General features: G+C 31.0%; 2 protein-coding genes across 2 annotated transcripts; one reads left to right on the forward strand and one right to left on the reverse strand.

Moving 5' to 3' along the window:
- Window positions 1-518: 518 nt before the first annotated feature.
- On the reverse strand, window positions 519-11,613 carry LOC123679807 (GMP reductase 1-like). Its single transcript, XM_045617304.1, has 6 exons — window positions 11,247-11,613; window positions 5,757-5,876; window positions 5,135-5,392; window positions 2,298-2,486; window positions 1,677-1,860; window positions 519-1,515 (listed from the first exon to the last, which is right to left on the reverse strand). Exons 1-6 carry the CDS (start codon window positions 11,331-11,333, stop codon window positions 1,316-1,318), a joined length of 1,038 nt encoding a protein of 345 aa, XP_045473260.1. The 5' UTR covers window positions 11,334-11,613; the 3' UTR covers window positions 519-1,315.
- Window positions 11,614-11,923: 310 nt separating this feature from the next.
- On the forward strand, window positions 11,924-15,493 carry LOC123679799 (probable ATP-dependent RNA helicase DDX27). The gene is made up of 6 exons (XM_045617292.1): window positions 11,924-12,085; window positions 12,149-12,599; window positions 12,653-12,882; window positions 13,806-14,203; window positions 14,318-14,610; window positions 14,708-15,493. Exons 1-6 carry the CDS (start codon window positions 12,011-12,013, stop codon window positions 15,397-15,399), a joined length of 2,139 nt encoding a protein of 712 aa, XP_045473248.1. The 5' UTR covers window positions 11,924-12,010; the 3' UTR covers window positions 15,400-15,493.
- The last annotated feature ends 1,109 nt before the right edge of the window (window positions 15,494-16,602 follow it).

A 16,602-nucleotide genomic window follows, 5' to 3' on the forward strand; every position in this document is an offset into this window, starting at 1 on the left:
TTTTTCAAATGAACTTCATATTGTAATCAGAATAGTTAATTATAATACAAGTGCAGAAGGCATTGATATTCTTCCACGAGTTCAAAATTCAAAAACGAGCCACGAAGTGGCGAGTTTTGGAATGAACGTGTGGTAGAATGAGCCTTCTGTACGAGTATTATACATTATTTTCTCTAATTCATTGCATTTTCGTTGAAATTAATGAAATATTTCCATAAATATAATTTAGTGATTTTTGCATTGAAAAATGTTGGTTGGCAAAACTGATTTCTTTAAGGCAAATTGATGAATTGACAGATAAAGCCGTAGCGGAAAGTTCGGAGTGCCAACATAGAATAATAAAATATAACCATGAAAACTGTGCGTTTCTGATATATTCTCGCACGATTTTGTTCTACAAGATGTGGAAGAATGAACAGAATAACCACAGAATTAGAGAAAATATATTATTATGCGAAACAAAACGAAATACAAGATCCCAAATGAACTTCATCATTTAGGTAAAAAATAAAATCACATATACTTAACATTTATTGATTAACCATTCAAGCATCAAATCAGATCTCAGTTTTCAACAACATTCGAATAAAGTTAGAACTATATTAATTGTGCAATTATGACAATACAATCACAATAGTAAATAAGGAATATATATATTTTATATCCTGATCTTGTAAATTGATCGCAAAATTCTATAGTAATTATTTGGTATCAAGCTATCTTCAATTTTGAATGAAATAAAAGCAATATTAAAAACAAAAAACAACATGAATAGTATATAACAACAATAATTGGAATAATTCATAATTTTTTTATACAATTTTTTTCAAATTCCATAATGATGAACTTTGGTAAAAATGTGAGGTCAAGGAAATGCACAACAAAAATACAAATTTGGGCCTTCAATGAAATTTTCTGTGGAAAATATTCGTGTTATAGTGGAGTATACAATCAAGTTGGAAAGGAACAGGTAGGTATAGCATATTCAGTTATTCTTAAAAGGCAAAACCTCAATCAGTGTACACGCCATCTTCAATAATGAAAACTGTAATAAAGCAATTTATATTTTCAGGTGAAATTTTACTAAAAAAATAAATGGCACAGGACGAATGTCTATTATCTTTTTCTAATTTATTAAATTTACCTACGGTCCTTGTATAAAGATGGCTTTCTATATACAATGATACCGTACCTATCGAACTATATTCACTAAAAAATTTTCAGCATAATGCGAGGAATACAGAAGAAAATTTACCCCAGAAGAAACAAGCTCATTGCAAGATTCAAATATAATTGGCTAGAAAATCGAAATTAATTAACTATAGATGTTGTTCAATTGTTGAGTACAACGAACAAAAGTAGCTCTACGTGGCAATTCTTTGAGTTTACTAGCACCAGTATAAGTGCAGGCACTGCGTAAGCCTCCTAAGATATCCAAAATAGTTGACTCCACATCTCCTTTATATGGGACTTCCACAGTTTTACCTTCTGAAGAACGATACTCTGCCACACCTCCTGTAAATATAAATATAAAAAAAATTAATTCCGCTACTGAGACATTTTTTTAATTATATCTTATAATTGGGATATTAAACAACAAAAGTCTTGAATGTTTACAGAAGTGCTGTGATTTTCGAGGAAAATATGCATGTTAATTATTTCCACTCGATGACTACCTGCATGTTTTTGCATAGCAGTTGCAGAAGACATTCCATAAAATAATTTGAACTTCTTATTATTCTTCTCAATTAATTCACCACCACACTGATCGTGACCGGAAAACATGCCACCAGCCATAACAAAATCTGCTCCTGCTCCAAATGCTTTGGCTACGTCCCCTGCACAAGTACATCCTCCATCCTGAAACATATTTGTACTTATCAAATTTAAATATATATATTGGACTTTTCCTCCAGACAATGCAAGCAAATTTCGCCTGATAAAGACGATTATTATTATTATTGAACAGAATACAAAATGTTCCAAATTTTATAGAAACATTGAATACCAAATATTTTGAACAATATAAAATTATCCACTCGTGCCCTGAGTACCTTCTGGGAATTATGAAGGTTGTATGAAATTTTGTATCTAAAATTCAAGAAAAGCACTGATTTTATTCTTGCGCCTTTAGATACCACATAACTGAATGAACAAACTGATATGATTTGTTATGTCATTGTTGTTGGTTAGTTATCTAGATGAGGAGTTCTGATTATACTTTCCTTCAAAATTCCTCGCGAAAATTTGGGACAGATATACTGTTTATAAAGATCATAATCAATCAAAAGTCTCACCGAAATTATATGACCTTGTAATCCATGTGCGGCATCAGCACATTCTAATACTGCGGATAGTTGTGGATAACCAACGCCTGTTTTCATACGAGTTGTACATACTGATCCTGGTCCAATCCCTACCTTGATGATATCAGCTCCTGATAATATAAGTTCTTCAACCATCTCTCCTGTTACTACGTTACCTGCCTAAAAAAAAACTTCAAATCAAAGAAATTCTCATAAAGAAAATCATGTAACAGCAAAGCACTCAATTCATATCTAAATAATTAATAATCCGAAAATGTCTTATGTAAGTATGCATGGGAGTACTACAAAGTGGGTGAATACTGTAGTAGCCCTCTAACAAGACTTTACAAGATCTGAGCGTAAGGTAGTACAGCAGCTTATTCAATTCACGTGATTTTTCTCACATACATTTCTCAACACCATTACAATATGAAATGACTCACTTATTGATTTATTAAGATGATGACCGATTAAAAGAAAAAAAATCTCGATCAGCAATGGTTAAAATACAACATCCCTTGCTCATGCGCAAATCTATATTTTCCGGGACTTCAATATTTCGCGTTCTACTATTCCGATCTCGATGAAATTAAGTATGAATATTCGGGTTGCGAAAAAAATTGTTTAATAAGTATTTCAGCCTTGCGTAGGCGTAAATTACATTTTTTCAGGAGATAGTGTTGACATTGAAAGCTACATGCTATGGAGTGCTGACTTTTAGGATCAAAGGGAGAGGAAGCATAGTGTCACACCCATTGCGATTAAAAGAGTTTTTTTTTTCTTATGTCCCATTTTTGTACCGGGTTTTTCACCATAATTTGACCCCCCCCCCTTTAACTTTGTTACTAGAAGAGGTACAAAAAAAATGTTTTCTACAAAAGTTTCACGAAATTGACTAGTGTTTTTCAAAATGATTTCACAAAACGAAATATGTACAGAGTGGGCAACATATTGATAGCAAATTCATTTTTTCAAATGGAACACCCTGTATATTTTTCTATATTTGACTAGCTCTTTTTCCCCTGATGTCGAATATAAACATATGATATGTTTGGCTTATCTCTCTTACTCTGAGTACCATAGATTTTCAAATTCTAAGAACCACCTGACAAGCTGAGTAATTGTTTACAATTGGAAGGATGCGATATTCAAAATGCCTTTTTTTGAGTTATCTCGTTGGCAACGATATATGACATACGATTGTCATTGAATGAAACTATTCATCGAATATGCACTACACAAAAACGGAAAAATTTGAAATATTTTCGCGCTATGTGAAGAACAATAAAAAATAAGAAAGCTACAAGGAGAGAATATTTGGAGTTGCATCCAAATCATCCAATTCTAATTTATAGTATGTCATATCGTTGCCAATGAGATAACCCAAAAAAGGGCATTTTGAGTTATCGCAGCCTTCCACTTGAAAATTGATTACTTTTGCCAGGTGGTTCTTAGAATTTGAAACTCTGTGGTACTCAGAATAAGAGAGATAGATCAAACATATGATATATATTCGAAATCAGGGGAAAAAGAGCTAGTCAAATATAGAAAAATATACAGGGTGTTCCATTTGAAAAAATGAAGTTTCAATCAATATGTTGCCCACTGTGTATATATTTCGTTTTGTGGAATCATTTTAAATAACACTAGTCCATTTCGTCAAAGTTTTGTAGAAAACATTTTTTTGTACCTTTTCTAGTAAAAAAGTTAAAGGGGGGGTGAAATTATGGTGAAAAACCCGGTACATGCCAAGTAAATAAAAGTAAAATTATAATTAATATTTCCGTGGATAAAAATAGTACACGGGATATAGTGATAAATCGTAATAATCGCTGATGATTCAATGGAACTAAGTAGCTTTATTCTATACCAATTCATAGCATGCAAGATAATGATTTTTCACAGATGACAAGGACCCCAATGCAAAGCTCCATATTAAAAAAAAACCGAGTAATAATTTTGTATAGAAAACTAAACTATTTGTGTGAATTTTTTTCAAATGGAAACTATCATCGCATGATTGAATTTCGTTTATTGATCAGAATTTGAAAAACCTACAATCCTTTCGATTTATTTAATCACAACTATACTGTTAAAGGACTCTTCGAATTTCTGATTTGCCGACGTTTCAAATAAATTTGCTGAAGGTTATTGTATTGAACAATTTTAAAATAACACATTCCTTTCTATTGTTGAATTTTGCAAACACTGCGAACTAAAATTCTTCATCCAACATTTCCGGGAAGGTATATTGATTCAAAGAAAGTGAAATTCTATCGGTAACGGATATCGCGATTATTGATTAAATTGTTATGTAATCTGAACCGTTTAAATGGAAACTTTTTAAGCTTATGGACTATTTCGAGTTGTCAGTAAACCAAGTAACCATAAGCCAACCTATTAGAGTATACTTTTGTTCACGAAATTTTTATTTACGTTTGACGCCACTTCGATAACGATATATTGTCATCTTCAGAAACTGATGGTTTCTGCAACCATACAAGAATGATATTGTTTCCACCCCAAGATTCAACATTTGGAAGAATTAAATCATATAATAAATGCTTTTATTTCAAAAACCTCCCTCTTCGATAACAGAAATGACTTATCAGATGAATTTCTCATTATCATTGTGCTCATAATTGAATTTAAATTTGTTTTTTTTTATCTTAAACCTCTCAGAACAAAGTAAACCGGTTGGATCCGTGAAAGCCTCATTACATATTGTGTATGCTACTACAACCATGATCAATGACAACACTGAATTATAATATCTAGGATTGTAATATATCTATCTTTGTAAGGAAATAAACCATTGAAATACTTACTATAATGGTATGTGAAGGGAAAGCTGCCCTAACTTTTCTAACAAAATCGACAAAATGTTGAGAGTAACCATTGGCGACATCTAGGCATATAAAACTGAGTCCTGGTACTTCTTTCAGTACTTCGCTCAGTCTCTGAAAATCAGTATCTCCTATCCCAGCACTAGCTGCAATGTTAGGTAAACATTCTGGGTTTTCATTAGCGAATTTTTTCCAATCTTCAGCATTGTAGTATTTATGAGCGCAAGTGAATAGACCATGCTGAAAAATGGCGAAAATTAATTCCTCAAGAAAATAGAATTCGAATTGGGCAATAATAAATTAAAAATAGAACGTTATTTTTTAAGATAAAATTCAAAACAATTGGATCTAGTTCATTTTGGAAAAATAAAAAAGATTATTTTTTTTCGAAATTTTGGTATATAATATCTCAATTGAATTGAGTAAAAATTAAATAAATTAATTAAATTAAATTAATTAAAATATTGCAATGAAATGAGATTTCTCAAATAATTGTATTTTGTGATTAGATCAAGAAATTTTAAATAAATTAAGGATAAAAAGATGTATGAGAAAAGTTGGAAATTTTGTGGAATGGGTCATTTGTAATTTCAATAATATTTACCTTTGATAACACTCTTGCCATTTCGAATGTACCAATGGTGTCCATGTTAGATGCCATGACTGGAATGCCATTGTAAGTTCGTTTTGAATTCTTGAATGTGATATTTCTGTAGAGATTGACCTTAAAAAAATAAAAATAAAATGTTAAAAATTTTAAAAGAATAAGTGACTCAAATAAAAAAAATCATTTCATGAACACATACTTACAAAAGTTGTAAAGAACTAATTAGCTCTGTACACCTCTTGCAAGTAGACATATATATGTATAAACTATATTATTATATCATTTATATTGCAATTTGCAAGAAAATTATATAATACCTGCCCATAAGTAAACAGTTTATATTTTATTTATTATTTTCTTATTGAATTACACTTTTCCATGAAAACGATAATGTCTGTTAGTCTGTTTTTTAAAAACCACAAAAGGACATTAAATTTGCTGCAAAACAGTGTGTTAAAAATGTTCAAGACACCAAATCATTAGAAGCAGTTATCAATTTCATATCCGAGTCAAATTGACATGTTATCAAAAGTGGAATATTTCTCTGAAATAATTCAGCTTTAGTATATCCAAAGTCACTTAAACTAGTCCATAAAAACGCTTGGCCATATATGTCCCTTTGAAGTGGATACCGCGATCAGCTAAATACCAGGGTTTATTTGAAAATATTGTAAGGCAATAAATTCACTGGCCCCAAAGGAATTTCTGGAAACTTGGACAACTCTTGTCTAATCGAAATCTTCTTGCTTCCTCCAAGTGACTTTGGATAGACTATACCTTCAAGTACGCTTTACCTCTCAATAGAAAACCAAATTCTCTGACACCCTAACAGAATGTTAATTTGTCCTTTTCTCTATTTCATTATATGCCAAATTAAGGTTTAACAATATTTCGCATCAATTTAAGAAAACCCTCTAATGGGTAGCTCACTTCACCCATTAATGAAAAAAACAATAAATTGCAATAATTGTGGGATTCCCTTTGAAATTCCAAAGTAGCCACCCCAACAATTAAGGTTGAAGTAAATAGTAGAGGTTTAAGCATAAGTGGACATCGCCTTCAAAACCATCAATATTTTATTCGAAAAATTTTTCCGTAAGATGTTTCCATTTCGAGATTTTTGACTGATTCAATTTAAAGAATTCACCCGGTATATCTGATATGAGTGTTACGTCATTTTTATTTCTATAAAATATGTAATCAGTTAAGACCACATAGAGACATAGAGAGAATCAAAATCTAAAAATCATCATAGTTCAACACTGTATATAAATATAATATAAATGAATAGTGAATGGAATTTTTTCAGTTGTTGTTTACACACAAAATACCAGTTCCATTATAAGAATTCATTCCAAGGGTATGACGCTGAATAGACGAAATGTTACTTTGTAATCGACAAGCTTTATTTCAAATACTTTGAACACTATTGATCGATAAGTCGAAAATCGAATATTCTTCAAAATTTTGAGCTATCGTATATATTATTATATGGAAATTTGAAATGGGTTGACTTTCTGAAAATTCGGAGTTGAGTATTACTTCAATTTATGCAGGAAACGTATATGTTCTTCCTTATTTCAATCTGATATCGAATATTATTTTTCGACACTTCAAAGGATATACACTGTGTCCGTAAAGTATGGAACAAATTCATTTTTAGCTAAACAGACCATTTTAAGAAATAGTCCTGAAATACGTCGATTTTTTATTTAAATTTACCGTATTTTAAAAAAATCATCTAATATACAGGGTGAATAACTTTCGAGTAATGACGTCACCGTCATTTTCTTTAAATGGAACACCCCCATTTTCTCTCAATTTTCCGATTACTCTAGCTGAGCTGATTCGAAAAATGTATCATATGTTGATTCCAATTGGTAAAGGGTGGACAAAAATACAATAGTTTTGTGTGTGCTCATAAAGTAACGCGTAATCTTTATTAGTTAAATTAACAATATTATCAAAAATACTTATTGTCTAGCTGAAATTGGTTTGAATGTAACACCCTGTAGTTTTTTACATTCATTACATGTCTTTAAATTGATAAGAAATGATTTCTTTCATATTCTGTCCGCTAGTCCACAAGTACCAAACATGTTTGGAAACAGCTCATTTTCATTAATCTAAAAATGTAACAAACTACAGGGTGTTACATTCAAACCAATTTCCGCTAGACAATAAGTATTTTTGATAATATTGTTGATTTAACTAATAAAGAATGTAACTCGTTACTTTATGAGCACACAAAACTCTTGTATTTTTGTCCACCCTGTACCAATTGGAATCAACATCTGATACATTTTTCGAATCAGCTCAGCTAGAGTAATCGAGACAAAATGGGGGTGTTCCATTTAAAAAAAATGAAGGTGACATCATTACTCGAAAGTAATTCACCCTGTATATTAGATTATTTTTTTAAAATACGGTAAATTTAAATAAAAAAACGACGTGTTTCAGGACTATTTTTTAAAATGGTCTGTTTAGCTAAAAATGAATTTGTTCTATACTTTACGGACACAGTGTATATAAGTTGTTGAGTTAGAATCATTAGGTACCTACTGTGTTTGTTATTGGAAAAAACAATAAAAATCATTCAATTTCGAACCAAATATAAAGGTTTCTGATGATAAATTCGTTATGCTTCCGAGTGTACTGAAGAAAAATAATTAAGGAACCTTTGTGGTCACTTGTAAGATAATTTTTGGTCTCCGATTTCAAAATTTCCGCTCGCAAAATCCATTTCAGACCATCCTGAACAACTTTGGTTTCGTGTAAGTCTATTTGTCCGCGAACATACCGACAGAAAAGATTTATAATACACCCTAATTTTAGAATTCTGAATTTGATGGAATTTGTGGTGGATATCCTGTTTAGACTATAATTGACCCACACGATATTTTAGCCTTTTTCAATATAAGGTACGCGTTGAGCATGTACTTATGTGAAATTACAGGTATTTCCATATATCGCGTTCATATGTGCTTTCGGATTGGGTGAAGAGTGGTTCCATAGAAAAAGAATTCGTAAAAATTTCAGCTCTTTTGGATCAACGATTATGCGCTCGGATATGCGTGATGCACATCACAAACTTGAAAATTTTAGTATCTCAATATTTCGCGGTTGACTTGTCCTATTTCGATGAATTTTTGTAGGTATATGCGCTTTTTAGAACTTCTCGACAGAATAGTATATTGTGCAACAAGTGGGGAAAGTCCAACTTTTCTCGCGAGTGTAGAAAGCGAGAAAAGGACTTTCTCCACATGTTGCACACTATACTTTTCCGACAACTGCACAAATTTCAATAATTCAAGTAATGGACTTGATTCAAATCAAAATGGCCTTCATTGTTATGTGCTAATTTATTGCGTTTCCATAGAAACGACTCAAAAGCCCATTTTTCTATATAACTTCTATTTGTATTAATGCTTCTTATTTCGATATACAGGGTGTTTAGAGTGTTTTCACAGTTTTTATTAAAAACTGACTATTTACTGCTCTCAATTTTCGAAAAGAAGAAATGGTACGCCAATGAGATATTCAAACTAAAAATCATTTTTGAATTCCTTGTTCAATTTGTGACAAGAAATCTCTCTCATAATAATAATAATGTTTATTCATAGCGTCAATATTCTAGAAAAAATGTATAAAAGAAATGAAAAAAAAACCGAAATTGAAACCAAATTGAACAAGAAATTAGAAAATGTTTTATTTTGAATTATCTCAGAGGCGTACCGTTTTTTTTATAAATAAAAATGAGATAATCACCCGTAAGCGCGCCAATGACAAACATAAAATTGTACCGGTTTCAGAGCTATTGCTGTGAAATTTTAAAAACTAATAATTTATTATTTATTAATAATTAATCAGTATTTAGAAAAAAATTAACACCCCGTATCTCGGAATACGAAGCATTTGCGGAAAAAAGTTATATTGGAAACTGTCAATATTGTGTCATGGAAAAACAATAAATCACACTCTGAAGTTATCGCACTTATTTTGAAACACCCTGTAATCCTCGCAAAAACCTCAATTCATCACTGAAATATTGAATTTTTCGATATTGTAATAGAATGTTCGGTGGTTTTGGTGACACCATCATCAACATGAAATTTCGCATGAAGTTTAAAAATATTTTTCTGCTTCATCCCTTGGAATCGTAAGGAAAAACAAAATTTCGAACGGCTTTATTCACGGAACCCCTAGTCGGAGTTTATCGCAGCATTCGAGATCCGAGCCTATACCCTAATTTTTCTAGGTATTCTCGTCTGAGACGGCCGGACAGAATTGAATTTGAGGATGGATTTGTTATCAATTCTGCTGAACATTCGAAAATACTGACGCCGGAACGAAATGATAGGTGGAGCGCCCCAAAATAGAAGTTGATCAACTTCTAATAAGTGATACTTGACTATTTGGCCTTGATCCGTAACTGCTGATGAAACAAAATTCGTCATAGAGAACTGTGCGTAAAACAGTTAGGTTTGCTTGTATGAAATTCACTTTCAACTTTCAAGATAATTTGCCTACTCGAGTCCTCGCCATTGCAAAATTGTACGAAATAAGAAAAGTACCTATTTAATGCTTCCACTTTAAGTACAGGAGCACATAATAGGCATTTTATGTTTTTTCAATAAAATGTTGAAGTGTGTAATGATTTGAGAATGTCTTAGGAATAATAATATTAACATATTCATATACGTATTCACAAATTAATTGTGCTTCCATATTATAACTAATGGATTATCAGACGAGATCGATTTTTTTTTCAAAACATGACAATAAAAACTAATGTTATTGAATAGTAACTAGTAGAAGGAAACTCTCTCCTTTTTTTAATATTCAAGAAAATAAAAATTTCTGTTTAAGAAGAAAAACCAAATTATTCTGTTGTCCTCAATTTTCCTTGAAAAAAATATCAAACACGTTTGTTGTAATTAATTTTTTGACGTCTGCGTACACCTCAATTAATAAGTATGAATTAGGAAGATATAGTAATTTTTTTGAAACTGTTGAAAATTACTAAAAAAACGAAGTCAAATTGATGGTAAATAATTAGATATTTTCTAGGGTAAGCGTATTTATTACTGATTTTTGTTTCAATTTTTAGTTTTGCAATACTTGGAAAACCACTGAACACGTGAAAAACATAAATCAACTCTATCTCAAATTTTCTAAATGTATAGTAGAATGGAAGAAGCTTCGCAGATACATTAGTGTAATAAAAAAATTAATTAAAAACGAAGCAGATTCGGATTGTATATGGTACATATTTAAAAAAGTGAAATAAACTAGATATTCACAAAATTTTATAGGAATTCATTCAAAAAATCACCAGATATATTGATTGATTTTTAAATATCGAATTTGTTAAAGTACCAGCACAAGCCTCATATATTATTTTTAGATTTCAATCGACGATTCAAGGTTTAATTCACAATAAAATCATGTCTAGTTTTTAATTCATTAAATTAACAATGTACTTACATCGTTACGGCTTTTCAACGTAGATCTTTTGGGACGTAGAAGTACATCTTTGAAATCCAATTTGATTTCGTTGATTATATTCGGCATTCTAATTGAAGTAAGTGAAATAAATCTATAAAATGATAATGTCGCGATGGTACCCGTTACAACAATTTCTTCAAATCAAATAATAGCAGCTGATTACATATAAAGATAACGACAAGGAAGGATCAGACGGAGATCACAGGAGTGGATAAAAATAAATTTGAGCCATTACGAGGAAACCTCGAGTCGCGGCGCCACTGTATTAATCTGAAACTTATGTCATGGTAAAATTTCTTGTTTATTTTGTCGATAATTTGACATGCAATTTTTTTCAGACTACGATCTGACAAGTCAAATTTTTGTTTTTATGAGGTTAGCGGCTTTTGTCAATTCCTTCTTGTCTTTGGTTAGTCATCTTGACAACTCCGTCAAAATGAGAACCATAGACTCTTACTGATAAATGCGTTTGGGTTTCCCAATTTTTACATATTTTTGATAATGCAATATTTTTCATGTATTAATTACATAAGTTATATTCTTAAAATGATTAGTTCTAAATCATTATTGATGAACAAACAGTCATATTTGATTTAAAAACTGAAAAGTCTAAATTGTACATAATAAAAAGAAAATTAAACTCTATGATATAACCTAGTTAATAACAATTTTAAATATTTCACGTTGTTTAAGGTTATTTCTGTTTTCAATAAACTTATATTTAGTTGAAAAGTTCAGTTAAAATGGAGTTAATAAAAACAATAAATGATGATGATGAAGTTGAAGATTTCTCAGAAGATTCTGAGGCAGAAGTGGTTGTAAGTATCAATGAATCAGTTCATAACTCATTTGCTCATATTAATTTTCATATAAAATTTTAGTTTCAACCGCAATTGGGAAGAAATAAAAATAAAGGTGATTTTGACAGTAACTTTTCTTTCGTTGCATCTACAGAAGAATATAATAAAGACCCTTGGAATGACTTAAGTAAATATATCAAAAGAAAAGCAAAAACAAAGACTGATGACAAAATTAAAAAGGCTCGTCTTGACAATGAGGAGGAAGAAAATAGCGATATTGAAGAAAATGAAGATGATAACGATTCTGATCTCTCTGAAGATGAATTACAACATGATAAAATTAAGGTGGTTGAAAAAAAATGGAAGAAAAAAAAAGTTGATGAGACTTTCTTTGAAACAATAGAAAACAATGACGAATACACAAGTTTTCAACAAATGAATCTATCGAGACCACTACTGAAAGCTATAACAGATATGAAATTCATTCATCCAACTCCCATCCAAACCAATGCTATTCCTATTGCACTATTAGGTAATTCGAGTGAAGAATTGTAAATATCATGTTTATTAATAATTTGTTTTTAGGTAGAGATATTTGTGGTTGTGCTGCTACTGGAACAGGAAAAACTGCTGCTTATATGTTACCTACACTAGAGAGACTTCTTTATAGACCAGCTGGATCAGCTGCTGTAACAAGAGTTCTAGTTTTGGTACCAACTAGGGAATTGGGTGTTCAAGTTTATCAGGTAGCAAAGCAACTTTGTCAATATACGGACATACAAATTGGTCTAGCAGTTGGTGGTTTGGATTTAAAGGTATGTTATCACATAAAATTAAATTTAATATACCACTTGTATCAAAAACAATACTACCAGATGAATTTGCATTTTAGTTCAATATCTATGAGACATATAATGTGTTCAAAATTTTTGGACTTTTTAAAGTTAGTTCTTATATTCTGTCAAGTACTGGGAATTGATCATTTCAAAAGCCTATCTACCTAAGCAAGCTTTCAGCATCATATTGTCATTAAGCTAGGAAAACCTCGTAGGTGACAAATATCTGATTATACAGAAAATACTGACTTCAATTCTGTTCAAAAACATATGTTTCTTGGAAAACTGTATAAATTAGGAACTTGCATCCTGTTGGTTGGAGACTAACCAGTATTTCACTGCATTATCGAACAAATATTTCTGATAGAACTAACCTCTAAACATAATTTCAGCAAGTGTTGCTTACGATGTATCCATAGCTCTGTGACAATATACCATTCAGTTTATTTATAGTACCCAATATTGTCAAGTCATCTTGAGTGTGTTTGTTTTCATAATATTGAACGAAGATTCTTGTGTGAAGGTTGAGCAGAATTTCTAGAACAATTATATGAATTTTGCATCGTGATAGCGTACTGCCGTACTATCTCATATTGTGAACACATTTCTGAAAAAGTACAAATAATATTGAACAACCACTGTATATCCATGATATAACTCTGATGGATTCAAATTTTCGCTTCAGGTTTATCATTTTCTGTTCAAATTTACGTCCTGTACTGAATTCAATTTTTATACAATTCAAAGAACTACTTTCGAGTGAATGACTAATACATAGTTTGTGTTTCATTGAACAATTTTCAGTACAAATTTGACACAGTAGTATGTTTGTGAATTTGAATTTATTTCATTTAAGACTTCAATTAAATTTTTACTCAGTCTATTTTAATGCTTTTTTATAGATTCAAGAACATATTCTGAGAAAAAATCCTGACGTTGTGATAGCAACACCAGGACGACTTATAGATCATTTAAAAAGTACACCAACATTTGGTCTTGATTCAATTGAAGTTCTCATTCTTGATGAGGCAGACAGAATTCTGGATGAGTATTTCTCAGAACAAATGAACGAAATCATCAAACAGTGTGCAAGAACTCGTCAGACAATGTTATTTTCTGCTACAATGACTGAGGAAGTAGAAAGATTAGCTGCTGTCTCATTAACTAAGCCGGTCAGACTTTTTGTGGATAGCAATACACAGGTTGCTTTCAATCTCAGACAAGAATTTGTCAAAATTCGATCTGAGAAAGAAGGAGATCGTGAACCAATATTAGCGGCTTTAGTCTGCAGAATATTCAGGTAGGATTTGAATTTACACTGTTTCACCTACCCCGATTAGATTTTTTAAGAGTATTGATCCCCATTAAAGTAATATATTTTTATTTTATACCACCATATAATTACATTTTTCAGAGAACATACTATGATATTTGTTCAAACAAAGAAACAGGCTCACAGACTTCATGTTTTACTTGGACTTTTGGGTGTTAAAGTGGCAGAACTCCATGGCAATTTAACACAACCTCAAAGATTAGATGCATTGGATCGATTCAAAAAGAAAGAAGTCGATATCTTAGTAGCCACAGATGTTGCAGCAAGAGGTTTAGATATAAAAGGGGTAAAAACTGTTATTAACTTTGTGATGCCAGCTACTTTAGAACATTATATTCATCGTGTTGGTAGAACTGCCAGAGCAGGACGTGCTGGTAAGTGTATAAATCAACTAATTCATTATTTTATTCATTGGAAGTTTTATATTTCTTCATTAATATTGTGAACATGCTCATCAGGTTTTCATTTCAGGTATATCTGTGAGTTTAGCTGGTGAACAAGAAAGAAAAATGGTTAAGGAAATTATAAAACGAGCAAATAATACTCTCAAAAGTAGAGTAATTCCACCAGAAATTTTAGAAAAATATAGGGAAAAAGTACAAAAAGTGGAGCCACAAATAAGTAAAATATTGAAGGAGGAATATGAAGAACGTCTTCTCAGTAAAGTAGAAAATCGAGCCAATAGAGCAGAGAAGATGCTGAAAGGAGAAATAGATCCTCAAAGGCCATGGTTCCAGACTAAAAAAGAAAGAGAGAAGGAAAAAGAACAGCTCAGTTTGAAAGATGTTTCTGTTGAGCCTAAACCAAAAACAGATAATAAAAATAAAGGTAAAAATAATAAGAAAAAAGGACAAAGTTCTGCAGAAGATAGAGCCAATAATGAAATAAAAAAAGTTGCTCTTTTACAAGCAAAAATGGCTAAAAGAAAATCTAAACCATCCAAAATAATAGCGGTACATGATGTAGATACAAGCAAAAAGAAAGTAGGAAAAAAGAAGGATTCCTTTTTCAAAGATTTGACGGATACGTCAAGAAAAAATACAAAAAAATTACGTTATGAAGCTAACGCCACAAAGAATATGAAGATGAAGAACAAAGGTGGTGGTTCTAAGAAAGGAAAGGGTACTTTTGGAAAGCCCCAAAAGAAAAAGAGTAAATTTTGATATTAATCTGTAAAAAAAAATTTTTATAATGTAAGTTGCTGTTAAAATTATTTTGAAGACTATTGACATGTACATTAATAAATTTTCAGTCCCATCTCAAATTATTTCATTCCGCCCCACAACTAATGCTGAGTTGTTTCTGCATCTAGTTTTCCATTTCTTCTCAAAACATCAGAAACAAATTCAGATAATGAATATGGTACACGTCTAACATATACATGCAGTCTTCAAAAACTTTGGTTGCTTTAAACACATAGGATGAGCATTAGGTAATGTTATTTCAAAATAAAGAAAATATATTTCTGTTATATCTACAGAATGATATATGTTGACGACTGGTTTACTTGTCAAAATCTTGAACCCATATTTCTCATCACTTGCTGAAGTAAACCTTATTGAATTGAGTTTGAATTTGATGAATTCTAGCATAATAAATGACAAAAAATTCTGGGCTTTTCAGAAGTTTGTTTTTCACTTCTTGTTCGGTAAGCATCTTCTGAGAGTTTTATACTGTAAATAGTATATTCCGAAATGATGATCGTTGATGTTTGTATGTGGACCAAAAAACTTTTTTCATTTTTAATATTGTAACTATTTGCATTTTCTTCAAATATCTCGATTTGTAGTTTTTTCCTTCTTTGTTGGTTCACCATAAGGTGCTTATTGACGTTCATATCATTTTGTTGAGTGTGATTTGTAGGTATTTTGTTCTTTTTTTCTACATTCTGCTTGGTTCCACTAGCATATGTTATGCTTGGAGAAATTGACGCGACTATCTATCACATTTATTGGATAATCTTCAAATAACATTTCCTTTACTTCAACGATGTCAGGTTGAATTAAGGGTATTTATATCCAGCCGGAGCCACCATTTCTCGAACGCTTTTGAACTGTAAGAATCAATGCGTTTGAAAAGTTATTTGACAGCAAACCTTCAGTAACATTTTCAACAATCAAAATTCCGTTTTCAATCCAAAATTTGATCCCATCGTATATTTGTCTTAAATCGAACATTTCAAATTGTAAGGAATAAAAATTTGTGAAAAAAATTATTTTCACATGGTGTAATCCAATGATTTCATTTTGTTTCTATTTTTTTGAGCACTTATTCTAGAGAATATTAATTTTCTGTGATTCATTTATAATTTCTCATATAGTTATATTGTGTATACAATCATGTGGCTTCCAAAGGTGCAATTGGCG

This window comes from Harmonia axyridis, chromosome 1 (assembly GCF_914767665.1).
Source record: "Harmonia axyridis chromosome 1, icHarAxyr1.1, whole genome shotgun sequence".
Taxonomy (NCBI): domain Eukaryota; kingdom Metazoa; phylum Arthropoda; class Insecta; order Coleoptera; family Coccinellidae; genus Harmonia; species Harmonia axyridis.

What these genes read in the sequence shown, in the direction of transcription:
- LOC123679799 (XM_045617292.1), top strand. Translation starts at nt 12,011, where the DNA reads ATGGAGTTAATAAAAACAATAAATGATGATGATGAAGTTGAAGATTTC. An exon ending in TTGGTGGTTTGGATTTAAAG is followed by an intron (nt 12,883 to 13,805) that starts GTATGTTATCAC and finishes GCTTTTTTATAG; the next exon opens with ATTCAAGAACATATTCTGAG. An exon ending in TTAGTCTGCAGAATATTCAG is followed by an intron (nt 14,204 to 14,317) that starts GTAGGATTTGAA and finishes TACATTTTTCAG; the next exon opens with AGAACATACTATGATATTTG.
- LOC123679807 (XM_045617304.1), bottom strand. Translation starts at nt 11,333, where the DNA reads ATGCCGAATATAATCAACGAAATCAAATTGGATTTCAAAGATGTACTT. An exon ending in TCCCTTCACATACCATTATA is followed by an intron (nt 2,487 to 5,134) that starts GTAAGTATTTCA and finishes GTTTTTTTTTAG; the next exon opens with GCAGGTAACGTAGTAACAGG. An exon ending in TGCTATGCAAAAACATGCAG is followed by an intron (nt 1,516 to 1,676) that starts GTAGTCATCGAG and finishes TTATATTTACAG; the next exon opens with GAGGTGTGGCAGAGTATCGT.